Here is a 24,917-nt window from a genome sequence, read left to right as displayed (position 1 = left end):
ATTATTACAATTGAAGAAGATAATAAAATATATGGTGGATGCATATGCATCGCAACAATAGTACAACTCTAATAACTAACATAATGTTTAAAAAAATTAGCAAGGTCGCGAGCCGACCTGGTTAACTCGGCTAACTCGACCGAAATAGACAAGTTAACTCGGCCAAGTTAAGCACTAGGCGGCTGCCTATGCAGCCAAGTCGGTCGTGTTAGGCGCTAGGCGGGCACTTAGGCGGCCGATCGCCTAAGGGGGAAAATTGCAACGTTCTAGGGGCGCCTAGCGCCTAGACGGAACCTAGATCAATTTTTACAACAGTGGTTAGAATAGAAGAAACGCTTCATCTCTACTTAGGTGTTGCTTCATGGGAGAAGAAAAACAATTGCTAAAGCATTACACAAATATGAATCAGACGACCCGTATAGCATTTGCCCCGCCAGTTTCGAGAATTATGAAAGAGGGCCAACCGGTTTGCACATCAAATTGCTTTTCCGTGCATATGTTTGACAGAGTAAATTCAATCTCTCTTTACCAGTTCGAGACAACAAATGGCGGAAAAGTTTTCACCAATGCAATAAGGTATCAGTATCATATGTATCCACTTATTTATGCCTGTCTATGTGGGTATATATATACATATTCGACTCATCATCAACAATGCAAACATTTACTGATCAATCTGAAGACATATCCATGAAAATTATGTCCATTTCTAAAAATGCTTTGATCATATGATAATATGCATTGTTTTCCTTCATCTATGTATCTTTACGTATATATGAATGAATATATCACCATGTTGGTCGAAATTTAACTCCTAATGAGAGGATTGATCTGCTTGGTTTTGTTTATGTATATTAGTATATATGAATGAATGTATCGCCATGTTGGTCGAAATTCGACTCCTAATGAGAGGATTGATCTGCTCGGTTTGAGCTAGTCAACTATGAACAACCAAACCTAGATTGGTTTATTTCTTGGGATCGAATAGTGACTACGGATTTTCCTTGTGACTCCAAAAGGATAGCTATTCCCTAATAGAAAATGCAAAAACATCTGCAACAGTGGTGCATTTACTATATTATAGAGATTGAAATGAAATGAGAGAAAAAATCTGTGAGAGGACAAAATTAAAGGAGAATAGAAGATTACATTACAACAACAAACACTAGAGACATCCGTCACATTACATTGAAGAATTTTATTAGGAAATACAAGTAGTAGTTTGGGGGTAGTCCATGACCCTCAATCAGTACCTAGTAGTCATATAAACCACACAAAAAAGTTCCCAAGAATACATTTTTCAGTGGTTCTTCACTCATTCTAGTCTTTAGAAATGTCTTATTCTTAGAAACATGAAACTGCTGCCTCCCTATCTATGCGATCAATGCTAATCATGTACATAATACACATGCACCATCAAGCGACAGGGCAGGGGTCAGCAATTTGTATCCTTTGTTTTGGTTTTATCTGAGGACTGGCTCACAAATTGTCCTCGGATGCGTGGCCGCTGTTCAGCCAGTCTCTTTCTGCTTTGATATCGAACCTGAAAATGGCACCCCAAAGAAAGGGAGAAGAATGAGATGTTGGTTTTTCTGCTGCTTTTAATAAGCCAAGCCGTTGTTGTATCATCAAGAATTCAAGATACAAAGTATTCTTTCTGCAAACAGAGTGCTGCTGGAAACATGGGGAATTATATATATAGGCTGAATGGTTTGATCTTTAAGATCTTAGAAAAGTTACCTTTTTATCAAAGTTCCTCTCTTTTCGCTTTTGCCTGAACTTGTTCAAGGCAGCCTCCCTTTGTGCTTGTCGACATTGGTCTACTCCACTTCTGCTACCACTACCACTCTCTCCACCAACCGTGCATTTTCCAGCTATTCCATCTTCAGTAGCCATGTTAGTTTCCTCGGCAATTACAGCAGTGTTGCTTTCATTCTGCCCATTGCTTGCATTGTTACTTCCCGATGCACTTCCATAGTTCGTATTTCCATCTGTCAGTGTACCTAACATATAGGGTCCGGCTCCATCTGCAACAGTTTTTCTAGAAGGCAAAGAATCTTCATTCAGGAGCTGCTGTTGTTGTTGCTGCTGCTGTTGTTGTTGTTGTTGCTGCTGCTGCATGTTATGCACATGGTGATGATGGTGATGGTAATGGTGATGATGATGCTGAACTTGATACTGCTGCTGCTGCATGGCCCTTGCCTGGGCCAATGCTGCCTTGGCGGAATCACCTTTTCCTGGAAGGGAAGAATTTTGTCCTTGCTGAACTGGCTGAAATGCAGAGCAGGGATGTGCATTCACAGCAGAAGATTTATTGATTGGCTTGTCAGCAAATGCCTCTGCCTTGACAAAAATGTTATTGGTTGATGAGCCCATATCATTGTTGTTACTACTGCCATTGGAGCGCTGATTGGGCATACTGCTTGAATTAGATCTTAAATTCTGCAATGATTCTGTTTTTGCTGCTTCAGAGCCGCTATTATTAACAGGAGAGCAGCTGCCCACATTTCCAGTTTGAGCCTGATTAGCAGTTGAAGTAGTGCCATACCTGTGCATGGAAATGAGAATTATAATTTGTGATCCCTCCCCCATGGCGGCTCCCCTATGGCGGCTTATTAACTAATAATATAACCTGTGAGTGTTTCAACTTTAGTGAGGGTTCAAATTACTACTTGCCTTGAGAAAGCTGAAAGGTGGTCCGAATGCCTCAGTACGTTGCGTTCTAGCACTGTGGTTCCAGTCTCTCCAACTTCTCTGTGTTGCTTCAAACTGAGTTCAAGGGATGGCATCTCCTTGGTGTTATAAGTGGCTATTTCTTTGGTGTTAGTTATCTTGGATGGATCAGTGGGGACATCATTGGCAGTAATTTCCAACAGAGGATTATCTTTGATGGCGATGGCAGCTACATGACCATTATCCTTGTCCTTTAACTCATTCTTTCGAGTCATGTTAAGCTCCAGCTTTCCAATCAATTTCTCGTCATCTTTTGAGGAGTCTACATTCACAAGTTTTCCCTTCTTAGCACTCGCATCACCATCCAATGCTTTACTGGTTGGACCATTAAGCTGTAAATCCGGAGTCCTAGGTACTCCTATCTGTAGATCCTTTCCCATTGGAACATTTTCTGCTTGCAAACCAAATCATTAACTTATCAGATCAGAAAACAAAGAAGCTAAAGATATAAAACATTAGGCCAAACACGAAACTCAAGTGGGACTAGATCCAAATCAAGTTGAGTTAAGCTGTATGGACATTATATTTTCCAAATCATTTTTATCGAGGCAAATTATGTCATTAGGCCCTTGAGCTTGCAAATTAACTAGGTGCGCAAGCATGCAATATTCCCCATTTCAAAAGAACTACAGTACCCTGTTCATCCTCCTCATCTTGGTACTCTCTGGTGGCAATTGTAGGAACCCAATTTGCACTTTGTGCTTCTGGTCTGGAATGAATAACCTGAGCACAAGTGCTGTCAGGGGGTTCAGGTAATTCATCCCAAGGCAACATGGGTTGTGGGCTTTCCACCTCAATGGCCCGTTTTGACCATGAACTCTGAGAAAGAAGGGTTGTAATGATATTAGAACACTGCATCATTTTATATATATATATATATATATATATATACAAACCTAAGAAAAGAGTGCATAGGCTTCCAATCTATGCCATTCCAGAATTTTGATATAATTATTGTTGATTCATTACTGCAACACATTACATATATGATGTGATTTGGTACACTTGATATAATTATTGTTGATTCATTACTGCAACACATTACATATATGATGTGATTTGGTACTTAAGCAGAAAATGCCTCTACAATCTCCTTTATAGTGAAAATTGTCATTTGTCATTCACAACCCCCTCCCCCCTTTTCCAACATAAGGTAGGTATGCACTACAAGCAGCGTGGTAGACTGAACTTGACATTTGGAAGCGTTACAAGATTGGGGGGAAAACAAGAAATAAATAAAACAAAGAAATGAGAAATAATGCATCATTTTTAAAAATCATTATGGGACTTCAAGTGGAAATACTCTTAATTCCTAAACTGTTTCCCATGTTTTTGAATTAACAGCAAAATAGGGAATTTCGTCCAAGAACAAAGTGGAATATATTTGGAAAATTTTGGAGTATGCATGCCAAAAAAAAAAATTAAATTAAATTATAAGCATTTCAAGCTAAAGATCTTTCTTTTCACATGCTTATTTGTTCTTGATTTTATAGATTAGTTTTTCCTGCTAGTTACTTTTGGTGATTTTTGGAAGGAATATTTAACTTGGTCAGGTAACTATCAATATACTTTTCGCTTTGTTTTTAAAGTTTTTCAATAAGTTGGGTGCTTTCTGTTATTTTGTATTCAATAAATTTACTAAGGAATATGAAGGCTAGCAAAATATCAATAGGATTTTATAGGCAATCAGTAATCAGTAACAAATTAGGCAGCCAAGTGTCCTACATAAACTTGATTGCATAAGATGGTATACAGTTGGGCCATGACACCCAAGTTGTACAGCATACACAAAAGCATGCAGACATGAAAGTAACTACAATAGAAGAGCCCCACGAGATTCACATTACTGTACATTAACAAGATTAACGATACTGGTCATTTAACAAGATTAACAAAATTGAAAAAAATATTCATTTTTGCAAACATAGATATTATGGAAAATTATATTTCAGGGAAAATGCAGTTTAAGTCCCCAAGTTATGACTGAATAGAGATTTAGTCTCTAATTGTTTTGCATGAACATAAAATAGTCACTAGATTTTTAACCACGTTGCAATTTTAGTCATCTCATAGATGGGGACCAAAATTGAAATTTAGTCATAGCTTAGGGACTAAAGTTGCAACATAGGAGAACCAAAATAAAAAACTTGGGGACTATACACATTCATGCTAAACAATTAGGGACTAAAATTGCAATTAGTCATAACTCAGGGAGTACAAGTGCACTTTCTCTTATATTTTGTAAAAAGAACAAATACATGTTTGCATGTTAGTGTGGTATCATGCATATGTGAAAAAGACTATTATAGGTAAGATCTTTAGAAGTACCTGGGTCCCACTTCCGTTGTCACTTCCATCCCTGATGTTCAAATCAATGCTTCCATTCTCATCCTCATCATTGCTGTCGCTGTTATTCCCCGACCCTTCAATGCTTTTACATTTTGTGGACTTTTCGGTACGTATTCCACTTACACTGCCACTACCACTCGACTGATAAAAGGATGACAAAATAATGAAAAAACAGAATGCCAATACACAATTTGCTAGGGAAATACAGTGTAAAGGGGGGAAAAAAGGTAAAAAAAAAATAAAACAAAGTGAAAGGGAGAGAGGAGAGAGAAGGAGCAACAATTTAGACGGTCCACCAAGTTAAACACAGTGATATCCTTTTCAGTTTTTGTTTTTTGATAAGAAATCTCTTTTTCAATTTAAGCACCAACATACCCTGCTTGGCTGCTTTATCAAGAATTATTGAAGAAATGGTGCTTCCAAGTTCCAAGTTATACATGATAGGATGATGATATTAACTTACACTGTGGCATTTTCTCCAAACATGTTGCCAGAGATTTTTAAGCTCATTCTTTCGAATAGGCTTCACTAAAAAGTCAACTGCACCCTTTGACAAACACTTGAAGACTACTCCCATAGAATCATTAGATGACATCACTGCACATAAAAGTAATACACATTAGGTGTAGCAGCTAAAAACATAAAAAGTATTAGTAAACACAACCATGAAATAGGAAGAAAACTCACTAATCAAAGGGACATTCTTGCGAGTTTTGTGGTTCATAACCTTTGATAACAGACCAATGCCCGACATATATGGCATGGCTACTTCTGTTAGAACAAGATCTATGTGATTGGTTAAATCTTCTAAAATTTTCCATGCTTCAAATCCATTTGCAACAGCTGTAACTGCAGTTATCCAATTCAACATATTCCTTGAGAATGAGGGATTTGAATGCTCTAACAAATATTGGCAGAGAGCCCAGATAAAGATCTCAAATTTCACAATAAAAAAAGATGAATACTTAAACAAATATTGGGAATAGGGAGAACCAAGAGCAAAGTTTAAATGCTAAAGAAGTATAGGAACTGAATTTTGTAGTTAACATCAATTGCATGTTTTGCCTGATGCTTCTTTCCTTTATCCTGACCAAAGCACAAATTGTTAAAAAAAAAAAAAACAAAAACAAAAAACAAAAACAAAAAAAAAGGGAAAAACTAAAGGAACAAGATAGGGACAGGAGTACAAGATGGATGCATTTCTAGTAAGATCACAGTTTCTTGTGTTAGGATATAATTACATCCACTCAAGCAGAAAATTGATACTGAAAGTTTTGAGAGAGGATGGATATATCTGTATACTTCATAACTGTTGTATGAAAACATTTCAGTCAATAGGATGGAGAAGATTTCTCTCTAAAAGATGAGGAGGCCTGAGCAACCAAATTTATATTCCTTCTATTTCTTAGAAGGAAGGAAGTGACAGAAATCAAGAGAAGAAAGATGCAAAAAGTAAGGGTGAGCTTTACTGGGATAAAAGGAATAACTTCCAGTCAACCCTTCAATAGAAAAAATAAAATAAAGTAAAATAAATAAATAATAATAATAATAAAGCCAATTATTACCCGGGAAATCAGGAGTTCAGTATTTCTTCTATGGAAAAAAACATTATAAATTAAGTGTAATTAATTCTACATGATACAAAAATCAATAGAAGTATCTCATCTAGCAGAAAAAGACATTAAATGGCAAAAGATCAATAGAAGTTCAATTAACATAAAGCCAGGCAGAAAATGAACATGCTAACCCAATAAGAATTGACCTGAAAATTCAATTAGCTGATATTTATTCAGCCAGGAAACTAAGCAGATATCTATATACTGCTAACCAAATAAGGACAGGAATCACAGGATAGAATAAATTTGCAAAATATCTGCATGAACTCTCACTATAAACCACTCACGAAAACAGAAAAGGATTTAGCAAGAAAAAAGCCAACCTTCGTAGCTGCAATTCCGAAGCAGTGCACTGACTACATGACGAGTAGAATCATCATTTTCCACAAGCAGAACCTTGAGGGACCTAAGAGGAAGAAAACGCTCCCAGCGAACCACAGGGCCTTGAGGCTGTTGCTGCTGAGTATGAAGAACAGCCTGCACCTGCATTAAATCTCTGCGCATATCATTTCTGTCCTCAGCGTCTTCATTAATCCTCGACTCGTCTTCCTCAGAGAGCCCATGTCCATCACCATTAACTCCATCTCTTACTCCATTCTGCTCAGACCGCATACCACTGTGATTGATTTCTGTTAACCCTTTAAGTGGAGGACCATTGCCATCCACCCGAACTCCCCTCATCAATCAGATTCAAAAAATGAATGATGAATAAGGCTTCAGATTTAGTCCGCAAGAAAACCTCGAATGTAGAGAGAAATATTAAACATCAGATTCTTCTAATTTTTCTGTATGCTTATTACATCACAAATATTAAATTTACTGTTTCGTTTTTCTTTTAAATGTTTTCTTTATTGTACCCCCTGGCCTTCGAATTTAAAACTCTGGAAGAAAAGTTGCTCATACCGTTGTTACATAAATTACCAGTCTTTCTACTAACCAGCTCCTTGATAAAATCTACAACAAAAAGACATCAAATTCTTCAAATACCTCACATATTCATAGCAAATATCAAATCCAATAATTTACCAGATCGTATGAGTATGCACATGTATATAATAGGGAGCAAAAAATAACCATGCTCATTATCAAGCTAGGGGAATGAATTCCATGTGATTTGTACAATTGAATGTATCTAAGAACAAACCAAGAAAAAAATAAAACAACTCTAAGCTTACAAACAATAAAATTCCACTTATTTGTGTTTGGCAGCTCAAAAATTTTCTGAATTGAACGAGCTAAGCAATTTGAAACAGCCCTGAATGTCAGAAACAACTATTATGCAAAATTGAGCAATTAAAAGCACAATAACCTCAATTGTTCACACACAATGCATCTCAACCAAGCCATAAAAATCAATACCTTTTTACTATATTAACAATTCATCTTTCCAGGACACGAAAATCCAAAAAATGTTTGCTTTTGAAGAACCCCAGTTTTGTCGGGGCACGAAATAACAGAATTTGAATCGGAGAGATCCAGAACAACAAAATAACACGTAAAGCAAATTAAAATTCCTCACAAATTCACCAACAGAAAGGAGGAAATGGCGAAGCATGAATTCATACCTAAACTCCATTGGTGCAGATCAGAGCTCCTATGAAAGTCATAGTTAATGAAACGAGGTTTTGAATATATCCAGAAGCAGACGAATGTTTGTTTATCCAATAAAAGGCAAAAGAAATCCGTATTTTATTTTAATGAATTCTCTCAACTCATTGTTGTGTTTATGTCTAGGGTTTGTTCCACTAAAAGGAGAAACACCGAAGCCTGAAGAATGAAGGAGGGGTTGAGGGGAGAGAAATAGATACGTCCTAGCAAAGATATTATATTCCCCCGATCTGCTGATGACGTGGACAATGGTGAGCTGCACAGTCCGCCACGTAAGCGATGCACTGGAAGCCACGTGGAGCTGAATCAAAAAACGGGCTCTCTATAGTTTCGGGCGGATCTTTTCTGATCCGATTGGGGGACACGTGACGGCCTGTGGGTTCAGTAAAAGGTTTGGGGAATTGAAGGAGCGACGTCGTTTCGTCAGCGGGCGGGCCCCACCCTCTGGCTGGATTAGAATTTGTGTGGTCGCGTACATTGTTAAATGACAAAACGCTCCTCAAAACTTGTGGTTTATTCCCTCTTCTACCAAAGGATTGGATCCGCGTCAGCAACAAAATATCTGGGGACCATCCTTCTCTGCTTGCTTCCCCACTATTGGACCGGTGTACCTCATTTTCTCCCCAATCATGTTCCATATAAATATTTCAATATTATAATCAACCAAACTATGGAATCAAATTAACTTTACCATGTTACTCATACGATCTTGTTGGTGGTGAATATGCTGCCGTCACCACGCATTCTCTTTCATTTAGTATTTAAAGAGTTGTATCCATTACTCAATAATATCAATTATTTACTTAGATTAGACTGCATTATTATTAGAGCGACTAATGTTATTAAGGACATCCTCAGTGTGAAGATTTTGAGTAGATTTTATAGGGGTGTAATTAGAAAAGAAAAAATTAGAGAGAGAAAATAAAAATAAAAAAGTTAGAATTACGTGTCTGCCTGGGCGCGAGAGTTGTGCCGCACGCACGTGAGGTGTAACTCTCTATCTTCACATGTGGGTCTCACTCTCTACAAAATTCCCATTTTTACAGGACAACCACATCCCCTCTCTCTCATCTCTCCTCTCTCCTTCACCTTGCCATTTTCCCTCAAAATATGTGCACAACCCCCTATTAGGGTTGCTCTAAGGGCATCTTCAATAGTGGGGTATTTTGGATCGGATTTAAGGTGTAAAATAGGAGAGAGAAAAATGTAAGAAAAAAGAAAAGAGAAAAAAAAATCATCCTCTATATATATATATATATATATATATATATATATACACACACACACACACACACACACACTGTATTTACGCGCCCATGCGCGTGAAGTGCACACGCCAGGCTGGGTGCCTTTTGTGCGTCTCACGCGAGCTGGCGGCTGCTCCTCTCTCTTTTGGTAGGACCCACAAATTTGAAAATATTTGGGTCTTTGCAAGAAAAATCAACTCCCTCTCTCTCATCTCTCTCTCTTTCATGTGGCAAAAATGTCTGAAAAAAATCAAGAAAAATCCATCTAGGTGTTGCTCTAATAATAAAGTTTATTCAAAGATGGTTGCGCTAATAAGTTTGATTGGTCATAATATATGAGTAATTGAAACTTTTTAGTATAGAAGATATAATGATATTGACAAGTCAATGTCTAATTTTTCTTTTTATATGACTATAGAGTGACATAGGTATACAATTTTTACGTCTAATGATAACTGTAATATAACATGTTTGTTACCTTTTTTTTTTTGTTGGCAATGCGTGATTGAATGTCTTAATTACATTGACGATTGTTTATTCTTCGCCAATGCTAGATTGAATGTTTTCCCTCAATGAGTTGTCAGTAATGTCCTATGACTGTAATGCAGTAGAACCCTTAGAGCATCTCCATTAGGCATAGTTTTTTAAGAAATTTTGTCGAATTACAAGGAAAGAGTGAATAGAACAACAGCAATAAATTAAAAGAAAACATATGTTAGGCGAAAAAATAAATTTAAAAAGCTTTTACGCACTCAGGGCGCGCGATGCTTGCAATGAACGCACATGAGAGCTGAGTAGCTTTTCCTTTGTTCTCTCCACGCGGGCCCCACATTTGGAGACAAAAAAACTACTCTCCTCGCAACAAGCCAACAATCCAAATCTTCTCTCTCCAACACACTCTCTTTTCCACCAAGGATCCAACCTCCTCAACAACTGAGCTAAAACCCCTACTAGGGAAGCTCTTTTGTTGTAAATCACGAGATGTTTTTGGTCTTTCTCAGTCCGTCTTACAGTTCGGTCCACCCGAATAATCCCCGCTCGCTCCGAGAGGCACGGAAGTTGGCCCAGATGATTTTTTTTTCAATATTTAAATATTTGTTGAGTAGAATATTATAAAAAAAAAAAAAATTAAAAGCATCTGATGTGTCAAATAACACCGATGTCTTGTTATACTTGATACAATCACATATGTGTATTGAGTTGTACCGAATACTATATACACTAGAATGCTCGATACAATTATGCTTACATGGTTGTATCAAATATAATACAAACCCAACTGACTAATACCTTATAATTCTTGATAGGGGAATTTATAATAATTCCGCAGTATGATATCCACAACGTACCATACTGTCATCCCAGAAAAAGTAAAGAAATAGTGGTCTGTATCAAAACCACTAGAAAGGTCCTTTAACGTTTGCAAGTATAAAGGAGCTATTGGCAATTAATGTAACGTGGTCCGATATAAATGGACCAACACTGAACTTCTATCACAAATTAAAGCATACATAGATTATGCATTTTTTTTCATAATTATGTATTTTTCTAATAGTTAATTAACTTCTATTTTACTTAATCATTTGTGCTCTGATACATGTTTTTACTTTATATTCACAATCATTCTAATACTTTTTTTTTTTTATGTAAACCACAATGTGGTCCGGGTATTTCTCTGTTTGTTTAACGGTCCAGGTCCACCCGGTTCACTCCAAGAGGGACAAAAGCTAGTCCAAAGGGAATCAAACCCAGGTTATCCCAGAATTCTCCCTCATAAAGAAAGCTCATTTGCCACTTAAGCTACCATGTTGGGTTATTCTAATACTTTATGACAATATATAATTTGGCTTATTTTTATCATCGTCAAACAATGATCATACTACACGTACACTTCTACATTTACCACTTCGTCAAACAAGGATCATGCTACACACTTCTACATTTATCACTCACAAACAACCACTCTTTATGTGGCAATTGCATTTTTGTGACGTGGAATTTTTTCGCATCAAGAAGTCGTTGTTAGTGAATGACAATTGTAGAGGTGTTTAGCATTTTCCATCAAACAATTAGGAATTTAGGGATTCCAACAATTAGCTTCAATTCACACACACACACTTTTTAAAGTGCACCCAATGGTATATGAAACTGCTTTGCACTTTTATATATCATTAGATATTTAGATTCACCCTTTTAGAATCACAGATTTAAGTGCACATGTACGTACCATTAGATGCATTTTGCAGTTTAGCTTGATTCATTTTGCAGTGTCGCAACGAGAAGATCGATGTCTAGAATGAGTTATATATCAATTTTTTCCAAAGGTCTAATTCTCCTATGATCCACCTCCCCCCGCCCCACTCCCTTGTACACACATGACAATAAGTCATATATCTACCCATTTAAAGAATTCCAAACTCGAACCTAATTATGTATATAACTATTTGAACACATTAGAAATCCATTTTATACTTATCCATACCGTACCCTTCATAAAATCTATTTAGTACTATTTATGAGGACTCAAATCCATTTAAAATGTTAAATTTAGTACTTAATTAGCTTGGTAATACTCAATTCATTGTCATCCATATATATATATTTCATGGGAAGCAAGTGCATGTGAAAATGCATATTGGTGAATTTATTAGACATCCCACTTGTGTACATATGGACAGATAGTGAAAGGAACTGTGTTCCCTTACTTTCATCCCAATTAGGTATATATACATTCATCTAAAGTCATGCATGTGTGTGCCATTTTGATGTGTAGTTTAGTTGGTACCTTTAGTTTTCATTTGAGTGTTTATATAAGTGTTTCTCAATACTTGATAAAAAGAAATTAAAAGAAAAAAAAAATGTATACTTATTACCATAATGGGACTTGAGTATGGTGAGATAAGTTTTGACACAATGGTGAAAGAGGTGAACAGAGAAAGGTATAATTCTTTGATTTATATTTATCCGCATTCGTGATTTGGATGTGCGCTCGGAGGAAAAATCCGTTTTTTTATTAAAACAAAAGGTACAGTTATAAGAATGAGCATTCAAAATTATAGATACAACAATGTTTTTATAATTAATATAATTAACTATTATATTTTTAAAAATATATATTAACTAAAAATGTCTGAAGCGTTGATTAAGTCAAAGCGAATGTAAAATTTTAGAGTTTATATTGGGTGTAATGTGGACATTGTGGGTACAATGTTTCTTTTGCACCTAATAAAACCCTAAAATTATTTTAATTATACACTTTGCAAAAAAACATCAGTGCTAATTGACATCTATCTACTTTCCCTATATTAGTTTGGCTATACTTTTAAATTAATTAAAAATTTCCTTTCAAAAAAAAAATAATTAAAAACTAATACGGAGTAGATAATTGAGTAATAACCTGAAAACTACCCTATTTAGCTAGCTGCTTACCAGATGTGGAGACAAGAAAAAGGAAATATGCCAAACATTGTCTTAACAAAGTAGCTATAGACAAGTTTTCTTAATTCCAAAATGTTTTCTTAACAATAATCACTTTTTGTGTTATAAACTTTCATGTAATCTGAAACTCTATATATATTTATTAGACTTCCCAGTATTTGATTAGTAACTTAATTTATTTTTAATTAGTAGTGTAGTCAGTAATTCATGGACATTCAATGAATGAAAGAAAAATCCAAAGAAAAAAAAAAAGATTGGAGGAGAAATTCATGAAGGAAAAGAAAATATTTTCCTATTTATTATTTGTAAATTAACTAACATCATCATAAATCTAACTAACTAATAAGAGGGAATTCACATTATACCTCTAAATTATGTCATTTTTTCTGTTAAATATTTTTATACATTGTGCTATAAGAGTTGTATTATAATTTTTTTTTTTTTTGAAAAAAGTATCCTTACTATTATAACTTCAATTATACCACCCATATACCTTATCTTTTTCTCCTTCTTTAATTATCATTTTATTAAATCATCATATTACAATTATTTTAATAGTAGATTATATTTAATTAAATATATTTGAATATTAAATCATATGTGTGTATATAACACATATATTATTTGTGCAAATATACATATATGAAAATATTAAATTATATATATATTTCTTTACTTTTTTTTTTGTTGCAAATATTAAATTTTATGAAATTTATTTACATTATTATTAAAAATATAAATTTTTTTTCTAATATTTTTCAAATATGATAAGGAATTGCAAAAGATAATTTAAACTAAAAATGTATATTTATTTATATTAATCAATATTTTAATATCAAACATAAAATTTTGTGCATCACACATACATAATGTTATAAGCATCAATGTGGTAATTAAATAGAAAAATGGTACATTTTTTTGTCTTTCAATTATTTTATACTAACCATTTTAGTCTGTCACTTTCTACTGTTGCAATATGTTTCCATAACATTTCAAAAAGTTACAATTTTAATCTCTAGAGTAATAAAGTCAGTAAACTACAATATGATTATTTTAGTAATTTATTATATTTCTTATTTATAACCACTTCTGTTTCGCTTTTTCATAAGCAAAATTGAGAATTGACAAATTTCTTTCATAAATTTCTTTCTTTCTTCAATTGTTGTACATCGTCTCTATTTTCCTATACAAAGAACCTACTAAAATCAAATTATCTATTTTGAATATGAAATACCAATACTGATGAGGGTTATAATTAAAGAAGAAACATAATTATACTCATACTATAACATGAGACTTTTTATTTGAAGCTGACCTCTTAGTTTCATTGGACCACACATGCTTAACTTATTGGGTTAAATGGTTGATTAAGAAATTAAATTGAAAATGTACTATATATAATAAAGAGTAATATTATATATTTTTTAAATGATTAGAAAACTCACAACATCAATTATTCAAGTCCGTGCTCTCGTTTCTATATAATAATTTGCAAATCACACGAGAAACGTAAACCACATTAATAAAATTAAGATGTTGGTTAAAATCAAACTTGTGATATTCTAATACAAAAATCATACTCTATTCACTGGATCATTCTTCCGGGACCATTCACACCTAGCTAACATGGCCCTATAATTTCTCTGAAAAATTGAGTCAATTTTTGTTCATTTGCTTTTCATTCTCCAATAAAATTAGAATAAGTGACTATAATTTTACTAAAAGTTTACTTTTCACTTTTATTTTACCTAACATGCTCTAATATAAGATATTGATCCAAAGACAATGATCGAGGGATCACAACTTATACTATATTCTTTTTCTTCCGTAAATAAGTATTGTATACGATCGTGCCATATAAGATGTGTACTAAATTTTTTTAACTACTATAAAAAAATATTGTATTTTGGCAAAAACTTGGATGAGTCCGTACGACAGGTCGGGTTAATAACCTTATGTTCTGGTGGTACGAAATGACTACTCTCCCAAATGGGAGGTTATGAGTTCGATTTTCAGTGGGGCAGTATTGATTGTTTGTGTTTCAGTATATTGTGAAAGTATTTATGAACAGATACTACATTGTAACAAAGTCAGTAGTACTCAAAAAAAAAAATTTAAAGTGTTTATTACTTAAATGGAAAAGTGTAATACACATTCAAAAGTATAAGTAACAAACATTTTATTCTTGATTAGTATTACATATACTTTTCAGTATAAATGTTATATTTTTATATAAATCATATCTGATTCGACTCGCCTCACGAATCAATTTAACACAAGTGTGACTCTTATATTTTTAGTTAACATTCTCACGTAGCATCTACTTACTCTTCTTTCGACCGTCAATAAAATCAGGACCAATAAGATTTTTTTTCTCTAACCCATACGTATCAATCTTTATATATGTTTGACTAATTAATAGGAATTTGCGGCCATGAAGGCTACTACGGAGAAATGTTCTCAAACGGCTGCGTTTTGGCATTATGCAAACTGGTCTCATCAGCTGTAACAATCAGGAATATATATATATATATATATATATATATATATATATATATATATAGTCCAACATGGTGATTAATTATCAAACTCATATCTTCATTATTCACTTGTGTAGATTAGTTAATTAGAACTTTTTCTACTAACGACCTTGTGGTCCATCAAGTTGTTCTTCTATGTGGGTTCAAGCTTTAGTGGAGATGGATTATTGGCTTTTTGTGCTTTAGTAGGTTGAGAGAGTAGTTATGAACAGATATTACATTGTAACAGAGTTAGTAGTACTAAAATAAAAAATAAAAAAAATAAGTAAATAAATAAATAAATAAATAAATAAATAAATAAATATATATATATATATATATATATATATATATATATATGTATAACTTTTCCTCTAAAAAACATTTGCATTCACACAATAGATATCTAAAAAACTTGCCCTCATGCTAGCAAGGAAAAATATCCTTTAACTCAAGAGAATAACCTATTTTTTAAAATAATAATACAATCCCTTGAGAAGTCGACTTTAGACAACTCATACTGCGGACCCAAACTAATAGAACCCTTTGCGAAACCTACCCAACCTAAACGACTCACCCTCTGAACCCTTTCTTGACGGTCACGTAACCATTTCCCACCACACTCCAATCTTTCAATGAAAACACCAATATTGGACAAGGTTGCAAAATACGTTAGATGCCTGATTTTTTATTTTTATTTTTTAAATTTTTTTAATTGTTTTTTTTTTAAATTTAAACTAAAAATTATAAAAATTCACTAATAGTTGTAAAATGGTTCAAAATAGTGTTGAAACAATCTAAATACATAAAAAAAAACTAAAATTAAGAGCAAAAGAAGCATTTTTTTGAGAAATTGATGGGGCAAACCACCTTTGGCTGTTTGTTTCATACAGATCTCGAAAAAATACGCGATTTGAAAAAAAAAATTATCCAAAACGGATAACCGAGTCAAAAGTTATGTCTTGCCAAACATTTGACACTTTACAACTAAAAAAAAAAAAAAACCGCACGTTCAACCGGCCGCAGTGGAGGCCGATTCCGGCTTCCCTCGCCACGACCGGGCGGCGCTAAGCGCGATTTTTGCAACACTATTATTGAGTGATACTTCCATCCCACACCTGAACCCTTTCTTGACGGTCACGTAACCATTTCCCACCACACTCCAATCTCTCAATGAAAACACCAATATTGGGTGATACTTCCGTCCCACACACCAGCCTTTCAACATAAACACCAAAATCCAATGCATGCATGCTTACTTCCTCACGTAAATATTCTAACACTTGCACCCCTCTTGTGCGAAAGAAAACATTTATGCTATATAATTCAAATTTTTAAAAAAGTTTAATTGTATATATACTAGTGTAAACTCATAGCCCTCTCCAAACAAACGCTACTTAAAACAATTGTTATACGGTGGACCATGGTTCGAAAACGGTGCCGTTTCTTTAAGTAAAGAAACGGCAGCCGTTATATTTAACAAATTCCGTATTTCTAGTGCATGTGTTCAGAACAAAATAAAACTACAATGTATCTAAAATGAAACTGAGTAACTTGTCTCACATATTGTGTTTATATTATCAAATGAAAGTGTAACTGAATTGAAATGATACTTTAGTTTTGTTGAAATGAAACTACAGTATGTATAAAATGAAACTGAATAACATGTCTGACATATTGAGTGTATATTGTCAAATGAAACCGTAGTTGAATTGAAATGATGTTTTAGTTGTGCTTAAATGAAACTACAGTATGTATAAAAAGAAACTTAATAACATGTCTCACATATTGAGTGTATATTGCCAAATGAAACTGTAGTTATATCAGAATGATATTTTAGTTGTGTTGTAATGAAACTACAATGTATATAAAATGAAACCGAATAACAGTTTCACATATTTGAGTTTATATTGGCCAATGAAACCGTAGTTGAATTAGAATTATAATTTAGTGGTATTGTAATAAGATTAAAGTGTGTATAAAATTAAATTCAATAACAGGTCTCACTGTAATAAGACTATTATATGTATAATGTCAAATGAAACATTAGTTGAAACAAAATGAAACTTTTGTTGTACTGAAATGAAACTACAATATATATAAAATGAAAATGAATATGCTATATAAATAGAATTAATTAATTACACAAAACGGGTGTCGTTTCTTTTCATTAAAAGAAAAGACATCGTTTTGGAGCATGATCCACACAGCTGTGTGGACCATAAAATTTTCCTACTTAAAACATTCCCAATTAGGAGAACTTGATTTTTCTTTGATCTGACCCAAATCGAAAATGGATCTCAGTGCAAATTATATCACACAATAATCAACTTTAAAGGCCAATTTAGCTACTCTCCCCAATGGCATTTCACAAATGATTGCAAAACCGATGTGATTTGGAAGCTTATTGATTAGTAATTGTAGGAGTGAAGGTAGTAATGTGTATGGAGGGAGTTATATGTAGTGTAGATCGAGTAGAAGAGGATCGGAGATTATTAGGTGATCTGATGAGAATCTTTTAGTCACATTTTCTGGCTTATATACAGTGCAGTTTCTTTTTGGATACTGCTCCCCCAATCTCTCAACCTCAGTTTTCGCAAAAGCAAAAGTGCCGGCCGGCATCTTAGGCATGCATGTTTTATGGCCTAAATTTTACTTCACTTTTCATTCCCAACTCTCAACCTCAGTTTCCCCTATAAAGCGTAAAGGTGGGATTCTTGCTTTAGAATCTTTCCTTATTATCACCACTTTGCTACTAAAATTGGACCATTATTTGGGTAAGAAAAAAGACATAGTTAGGTGATATAAGTAAAAGTAACTATTACTAACACGTAACGTTGTCGTTTTTTACTATGTCAATCATAACAATAACAAATATTAAAAATGGTAAGAGATCAAGTAGATTTTTTTTTTTTTTTTTTTTTTAATGACAAGGAATTGCTCAGCCAGTATCTTAAGATATGTGATAGGTATCATATTCATATGTGATATAGTCTGTAAACCACAGAGAAAAAGTAAATTGCACTAGAAAAGATGAAATACAACTTTTAAATGGACAAAAGTGAATGGAATATATGCGTCGTGTTAAAGAATTTTGATCAAATCTTTTCGAGTAAGAGTTGAACTCTATGAAGTGTAACTCAAGTTGAATCCATATGTTGATTTATAGAGAAGCTCATAATTGCTATCCGAAGGTACGCCCTAGGTGAAACTCAACTTGTGACCTTAATCGGCAAAAGATCAGAATGAGGTAAAGCAACCTAGATATATTGCACATATATAGTTGACTGTCTCAAACCAAGAAACCAATATGCATGTATCTCTCATTATATTGGGAGTCGAACTTGAAACATTGGCTTATAGTTGAATCCATATTAGTCTTATCATGGTTGAAAAAATCGCTAGGCGTCCGTGTATTTTTTATTTTTTAAAAAATTGTTTAAATTTTTAAAGTTTTTTAAGACTTATTAATTATAATAAACTATTTAATATTTTAATATTTAATACTAAAATATTAAATATTAACCAAAAAAACATAGAGTTTAAACAAGTTAGAGTTATTTTGCTCAAAATGACACATCGTTTTGAGTGAAATAACTCATTTAGAAAAGAAGGAAACAATAGTTAATCGGCTGACTAAGCGGCCTAGTCGGTGCCTAAGAAGCCTAGGCGGCCTAGCCGGCCAACCGTCTAGATCATCGATTATGGTGATACGCTAGGTGGTCGGCCAGCGCGTAGCGCCTAGGCAGAAATTAATCGGTGCCTAGGCGAGATTTTTGCAACACTGAGTCTTATAGTACTTAGAATTTTTTTTTTTTTTTTTTTGAAGGTCAACCAATGGGTTGTATTCATAGATAAGCTGAAATAGCGTCCGGTGGGATAGTATCCCAATACATAGCTGTGTCATACTGGAAAGCTGTAGTAGCTAAACTATGTGCTAAAATATTCTGCGATCTAGGTAAGAAGTTAACATAACAATAATTAAAAGTAGATAAATGATTCCTGCATCCATCAATTGCATAGCCAACATACGATCGTGTCAGCAGCTGTGGTGTCATTAAGTAAGTCTGCAGTACCTGGCAATCTGTATAAAGCTCCATATTTTGCTCTCCACGCTCGCGTAGCCAAGAAAGAGCCTCCTTAAAAGCATAAGCCTCCGCCATGAGTGGTGAAAAACAATGTGGCAAAGGTGCGGAGTACGCTGAGACAAATTGACCACCCGGTCCTAGTATTACCACTCCAACCGTTGCTGTGTTGTCCGTGTGTCGATATCCAGCATTGACATAGCACTTGGATGGTGGTGGTTGCGTCGGAGTGTGATTGGGTGCGGCATGCTGGGCTGTACCGGTTCCGGTTCCGTGAGCAGTGGGTTGCGCTACTGTGCTGGGCATCACGGGACTCGGGTCCCTTCTTGGTGCATGGGCTTGACGCCATGCTGTAATTTCGGCCTGGGCCGCGGCGAGCACTCGCCGTGGTCTGGGCAAACATGCATCCCAAACCGCACCATTCCGAGCTCTCCATACATGATAAATAATTGCAGCTGCGTAGGCAATACCATCAGAATCTAGAACATTTAACATTTCACTAAACCATTCATAAAAAATATTTGTCACAATATTTGTAGATGGAAGGTTAGATAGTGCCCAAATGGTCTTGTATAGTCACACGAAACCAATGTATGCATAATATCTTCATTTGCAACTCCACACATGGCACACACCGGATCAATCTCCACTCTTTTTATAAGCAAGTTTTGGATAGTAGGAAGAATATCACTCAAAACCCTCCATAGTAAGGTTTTCCATTTGGGTGGTATTTTCTGTTTCCACAATGTGAGCCACTTTGCAAATCCCACATTTGCAATATTTTCATAATTCCCCACCATACACCTATACCCATGTTTAACCGTGTAATTGCCCTTGGGGTCCCCATGTCAATACCACATGTCATCATAGCTTGGGGAGACTGGTATTTTTAGAATCCTACTCACATCACCAGGCTCAAAAATATCAGTAAGTAAATCATAATCCCAAGTGCCTGTATCTTGGTTAATTAAATTGATTACTCTGGCATTACTCAGTTGGGGTGGCATTTCTGTCTGGATCATGGGGTCATCTTTATCTTGCAACCACGGGTGTCCCCACACAAAGGTAGAATCTCCGTTCCCAATTCGTCTTCTCACCCCACTACAAATTAAACTCTTAGCCGTCATAATGCTCCGCCAACAATGACTTGGATTGTTTCCTAGAATTGCATCAGTAAAAGGTTGGTTAGGATAATATCTGGCCTTATAAACTTTAGAAACCAAAGAGTCTGTATTGGTCAATAGCCTCCAAGCTTGCTTTCCCAATAGTGCCACATTGAAAGCTCTTAGGTCTTTAAAACCCAATCCACCATACTTCTTGGGTATACATAACTTATCCCAGGCTTTCCAATGGATTCTCTGGTCAGTCCCTGAGCCCCACCAATATCTATTCATCAACCGCTCAATAGCCATACAGATATTAGTAGGCAATAAGAAAACACTCATTGAGAAGGTAGGCATAGCCTGAGCCACACTTTTCAATAAGATTTCTTTTCCTGCCTGCGATAATAGTTTCTTGTTCCAAGATCCTATTCTCTGTCTGATTTTGTCCTCTATATAAGCAAATGCGGCTTTCTTATTCCTTCCAATGAATGATGGCAATCCAAGATACTTTCCAAAGTTAGGAGCCTGAACCACACCCAAAACTTGTGCCACATTTTCCCTGACCTCCTCTGTTGTATTCTTACTATAGCATATACTGGATTTATGGTAATTAACAGCTTGCCCAGACAGACTTTCATATAGAGCCAGACATCCTTTAATTTCATTTGCCTCCCGCACAGTTGCTTTAAAAAATAATAAGCTATCATCAGCAAAGAAAAGATGGGAGATAGGCGGAGCACCCCTTGCTACTCTACATCCATGTATTAAACCCCTTCCTTGTGCCTGTTGTAACAACATAGAGAGACCTTCCGCACAGATTATAAACAGGTACGGCGATAATGGATCCCCCTGTCTTAAACCCCTAGTTGGTATTAGTGAGTCACTCCGTGTCCCATTCACCAGGAAATTATAGGATACCGTCGTAACACACGTCATAATAAGATCAATCCACTTATCATTAAACCCGAGGGCCATCATCATACCTTTCAAAAATGGCAATTCCATCCGATCATAAGCTTTCGCCATATCTAATTTTAAGGCACCCCAACCAACCACTCCACACTGTTTCCTGTTCAAATAATGGCCTACCTCTGAGGCAATCAAAATATTATCCGTTATCAACCTGCCTGGTATAAAAGCACTCTGGGATTCAGATATAATACTATCCATTAGGGGTTTCATCCTCCGGGTTATTATTTTGGCCATAATTCTATAAATGACATTACTAAGCGCTATTGGTCTCAAATCAGTGACCTGTTCAGGGACATCTTTCTTAGGAATTAATACAACATCGGTATTATTCAAACCAGGTGGCAATGAGTTTGCATTCAGACAGTCTACAACAAAAGTCGAGATATCACCTCCTACAATATCCCAAAAACTTTGATAAAAACCCGGGTTCATCCCATCCGGCCCTGGTGCCTTATCAAGATACATTTCAAACAGAGCATCTTTCACCTCACCAACCTCAAAGGGTCGCATTAATACCTCATTCTGTGCCTGAGTGACTCGTGGCGTAACATTGTTATAGATCAGATCACCGCTTACGGGATTATTAGTTGTAAAAATGCGTTTAAAATAATCCAGAACTACACCCGCCATATCATCCCCTTCCATCCATTCACCACTATTATTCATAATTTTAACTAGAGTATTCTTATTCCTTCGGTTCGAGGCATACCTGTGATAAAACTTCGTGTTGGCATCCGCATCCTTGAGCCAGTGCTGTTTGGCCCTCTGCTTCCAGTATGCATCTTCCTGCATCTCCACTCGGTATAGATCCGCTTCCAGGCGGTTATACTCATCCAGGGATGCATGATCAGTACATCCCTAGAGTTGATCTTGCCTCCTCCGGAGCTGCTCAATCCTTTCCCCAAACTTATGGTACCTGTCCCCCCCCCCCCCCCCCCATCGGGTTAACCGGTTTCCACAATGTGCAATACAGCCTTGTGCTCCCCTATCCCTTCCCTCCTCCCATGACTCAGCCACTACCGCTCTACATCCCTCATCATAGAGCCATGCCATCTCAAAACGAAACCTTCGGCCCCCACCCCTCCTACTCCCATATTGCCGAATCCCCATGAAAATAGCTGAGTGGTCTGACCGTCTAGTCCATTGATTTGCAACTGTGACCCCATTTACAATATCCCTCCAACGGTTAGTGACTAGTACCTTATCTAATTTTTCCTGAATCCATCCAGGAGTGCCTTTGCCCGTTTGCCATGTGAACTGATTACCACTCATTGGTAACTGTGCCAAACCACACTGATCCATAGTCTCTCCAAAGCCGCGTAACAGACTGTTCGGGTGTGGATTTCCTCCTCTCTTCTCATACTGGTACAAGAGATCATTAAAGTGGCCAATCACAACCCAGGGTAGCTCAGATTGTGTTGCCAACTGTTTCAATAGATCCCATGACTCAGTCCTCCGTGTACGTTCTGGATAGCCGTAGTAACAAGTCATTCTCCAGTTCGGAAAACCACTTATACTCACCTCCACATCAATGTGTGTCTTCGAGTAACCCAGTAATCTTGCAGTATTATTCTTTCTCCAAAGCAATGCCAAACCACCACTACGGCCTGTATTATTAACATAAAAAAGACCCTCGTAACCAATCTTAACGCGAACTCGTTCTGCATGTATTCGTGCTACTTTCGTTTCCATCAAAAATACAAAATCAGGCTTCTTCTTGGACACCATGTCCACAACTGCACGAACTGTCCGTGGATTGCCCAAGCCACGACAGTTCCAACTCAGAGTACTCATTGTTGTGGGCGGGTCTGGAACCAGAGCCCGCCTGATGCAAGTTTTTTGAGCTATCTGCCATACTAGTATCTGTATCTGTCAGTTGTCTACTATCCTGCCTGCGACGCTTAGCCAACGCCGTTACCCCCTCCTCCTCCTCCTCCTCTCGGCCTTGTACCCCTACTACCGGTTTTTCTGGCGCCACCCTCACGGGTTCCAGGCGGATCGGTGGATCATCCTCGGTTAGTAGCCATGATTCACCGACTGGCCGTGGTCCTCTTGCCTGCCCAGCTCGCATCCACACACCATAAGGATATTGTTCAGCAGTCAACGTCGAGTTTCTAGCTTTCAAGCAGAACTTTTCCGAGTGCCCCAAAAGTCCACAGAAAAAGCAAAAAGTATGTAGTCTCTCGTATTTGAAATTCACCCACCCCCAAGACTTGTCCCGGCGAATCAATTTCATCCTCCTTTTCAGGGGCTTATCCACAGACATACAAACCCTAATTCGGTAGAAAGCTTTGAGTGGCCCCTTCATCTGCCTTTCATCAATCTTTAAGAATTTCCCCAGAAAATTCCCTGTCTGTTCAAGTACCGGTACCGTATTATAACCAACCGACAGGTTGTACACCTGCACCCATAAATCCACTGTATCAAGCACCATATCCTTCGGCAATTGACCATCCTTCACCTCCCTACAGAGCAGCGTACAATTCTCAAAGGACCACGGTCCCTCATCCATAACCCTCCGGACATCCGTTATGTGATGGAATACAAATTGAAAAAGATTCGGTTGGAGCTCCGTGATATGCACACCACTTACCGGTTTCCATGCCGAGGCCATAACCTGTCGCATATACTCAACCTTGATCAATCGTTGAGTCAGAAACCGGCCAACCACCACCCAAGATTCTGCTACCGCCGCTGCGCCACTGTCGACCGCCGGCGCCTCAACACCGGCGTCCTCGTCTTCCAATTCGATATCGGCCCATCTGCTCGATAGCCCCGCTATCTCAGCCTCAGTTGCTGCCATGTCCGCCGTCTAGACGCCTGCCGAACGTGAGATGGTGAAGCCTGCCGATCGTGTTGCTCGTGCGCGGCCTCCGTCGGAATCTACTTTGCGTACGAAACCCTAGTTACGGGAGAAAAAAAAGAGAACCCTAACGTAGAGGGAAAAACTTATAGTACTTAGAATATTATATGCTAAACACAACAAAAATAAAAATACAATATTTTCACTGTTTTTAGTATTCAACATGGTTACGGTTCAACTTGAAACAACTCCATGCAATAGTTTAAACCATTAACTGAATTGAAGTAAAACATATCATACAAAAAAGTTTTTAAATCAAAACTGTGTCTTATGTACCAGTTATCAAAATACTTTAACGGGTATTCGGTCTAGTAAAAATATTTTAACCACACACAAGATATTATCATTAAAAATTTAAACTTTTAACTCAGAAAAATCGGATAC

At 36.3% G+C, this 24,917-nt stretch overlaps 3 protein-coding genes across 7 annotated transcripts; all 3 read right to left on the bottom strand.

The window, feature by feature from the left end:
* Positions 1-1,127: 1,127 nt before the first annotated feature.
* LOC109192487 (two-component response regulator-like PRR73) lies at positions 1,128-8,500 on the bottom strand. 5 transcript variants are annotated; one of them, XM_019343146.1, is made up of 11 exons: positions 8,058-8,216; positions 7,874-7,953; positions 7,602-7,652; positions 7,022-7,437; positions 5,770-5,931; positions 5,546-5,679; positions 5,062-5,223; positions 3,369-3,552; positions 2,677-3,124; positions 1,741-2,548; positions 1,128-1,543 (listed from the first exon to the last, which is right to left on the bottom strand). In XM_019343146.1, the coding sequence occupies exons 4-11, from the start codon at positions 7,377-7,379 to the stop codon at positions 1,436-1,438; spliced, it is 2,364 nt and encodes a 787-aa protein (XP_019198691.1). In that variant the 5' UTR covers positions 7,380-7,437; positions 7,602-7,652; positions 7,874-7,953; positions 8,058-8,216; the 3' UTR covers positions 1,128-1,435. The 5 variants fall into 5 exon arrangements, with proteins under 5 accessions (XP_019198691.1, XP_019198690.1, XP_019198693.1 ...); XM_019343145.1 differs by lacking the exons at positions 7,874-7,953; positions 8,058-8,216 and adding an exon at positions 8,264-8,500; XM_019343148.1 differs by lacking the exons at positions 7,874-7,953; positions 8,058-8,216 and adding an exon at positions 8,264-8,500 and having other exon boundaries at positions 7,620-7,652.
* Positions 8,501-19,358: 10,858 nt separating this feature from the next.
* Positions 19,359-20,395, bottom strand: LOC109192278. Its single transcript, XM_019342852.1, has 2 exons — positions 20,176-20,395; positions 19,359-20,074 (listed from the first exon to the last, which is right to left on the bottom strand). Exons 1-2 carry the CDS (start codon positions 20,393-20,395, stop codon positions 19,359-19,361), a joined length of 936 nt encoding a protein of 311 aa, XP_019198397.1.
* Positions 20,396-20,443: 48 nt separating this feature from the next.
* Positions 20,444-24,473, bottom strand: LOC109192277. Its single transcript, XM_019342851.1, has 4 exons — positions 23,486-24,473; positions 22,642-23,277; positions 21,070-22,482; positions 20,444-20,964 (listed from the first exon to the last, which is right to left on the bottom strand). Exons 1-4 carry the CDS (start codon positions 24,471-24,473, stop codon positions 20,444-20,446), a joined length of 3,558 nt encoding a protein of 1,185 aa, XP_019198396.1.
* Positions 24,474-24,917: the final 444 nt, after the last annotated feature.

This window comes from Ipomoea nil, unplaced genomic scaffold, assembly GCF_001879475.1.
Source record: "Ipomoea nil cultivar Tokyo-kokei standard unplaced genomic scaffold, Asagao_1.1 scaffold1770, whole genome shotgun sequence".
NCBI lineage: Eukaryota > Viridiplantae > Streptophyta > Magnoliopsida > Solanales > Convolvulaceae > Ipomoea > Ipomoea nil.
The sequence above is the reverse complement of the archived record's forward strand: the minus strand, read 5'-3'. Positions and strand labels throughout refer to the sequence as shown.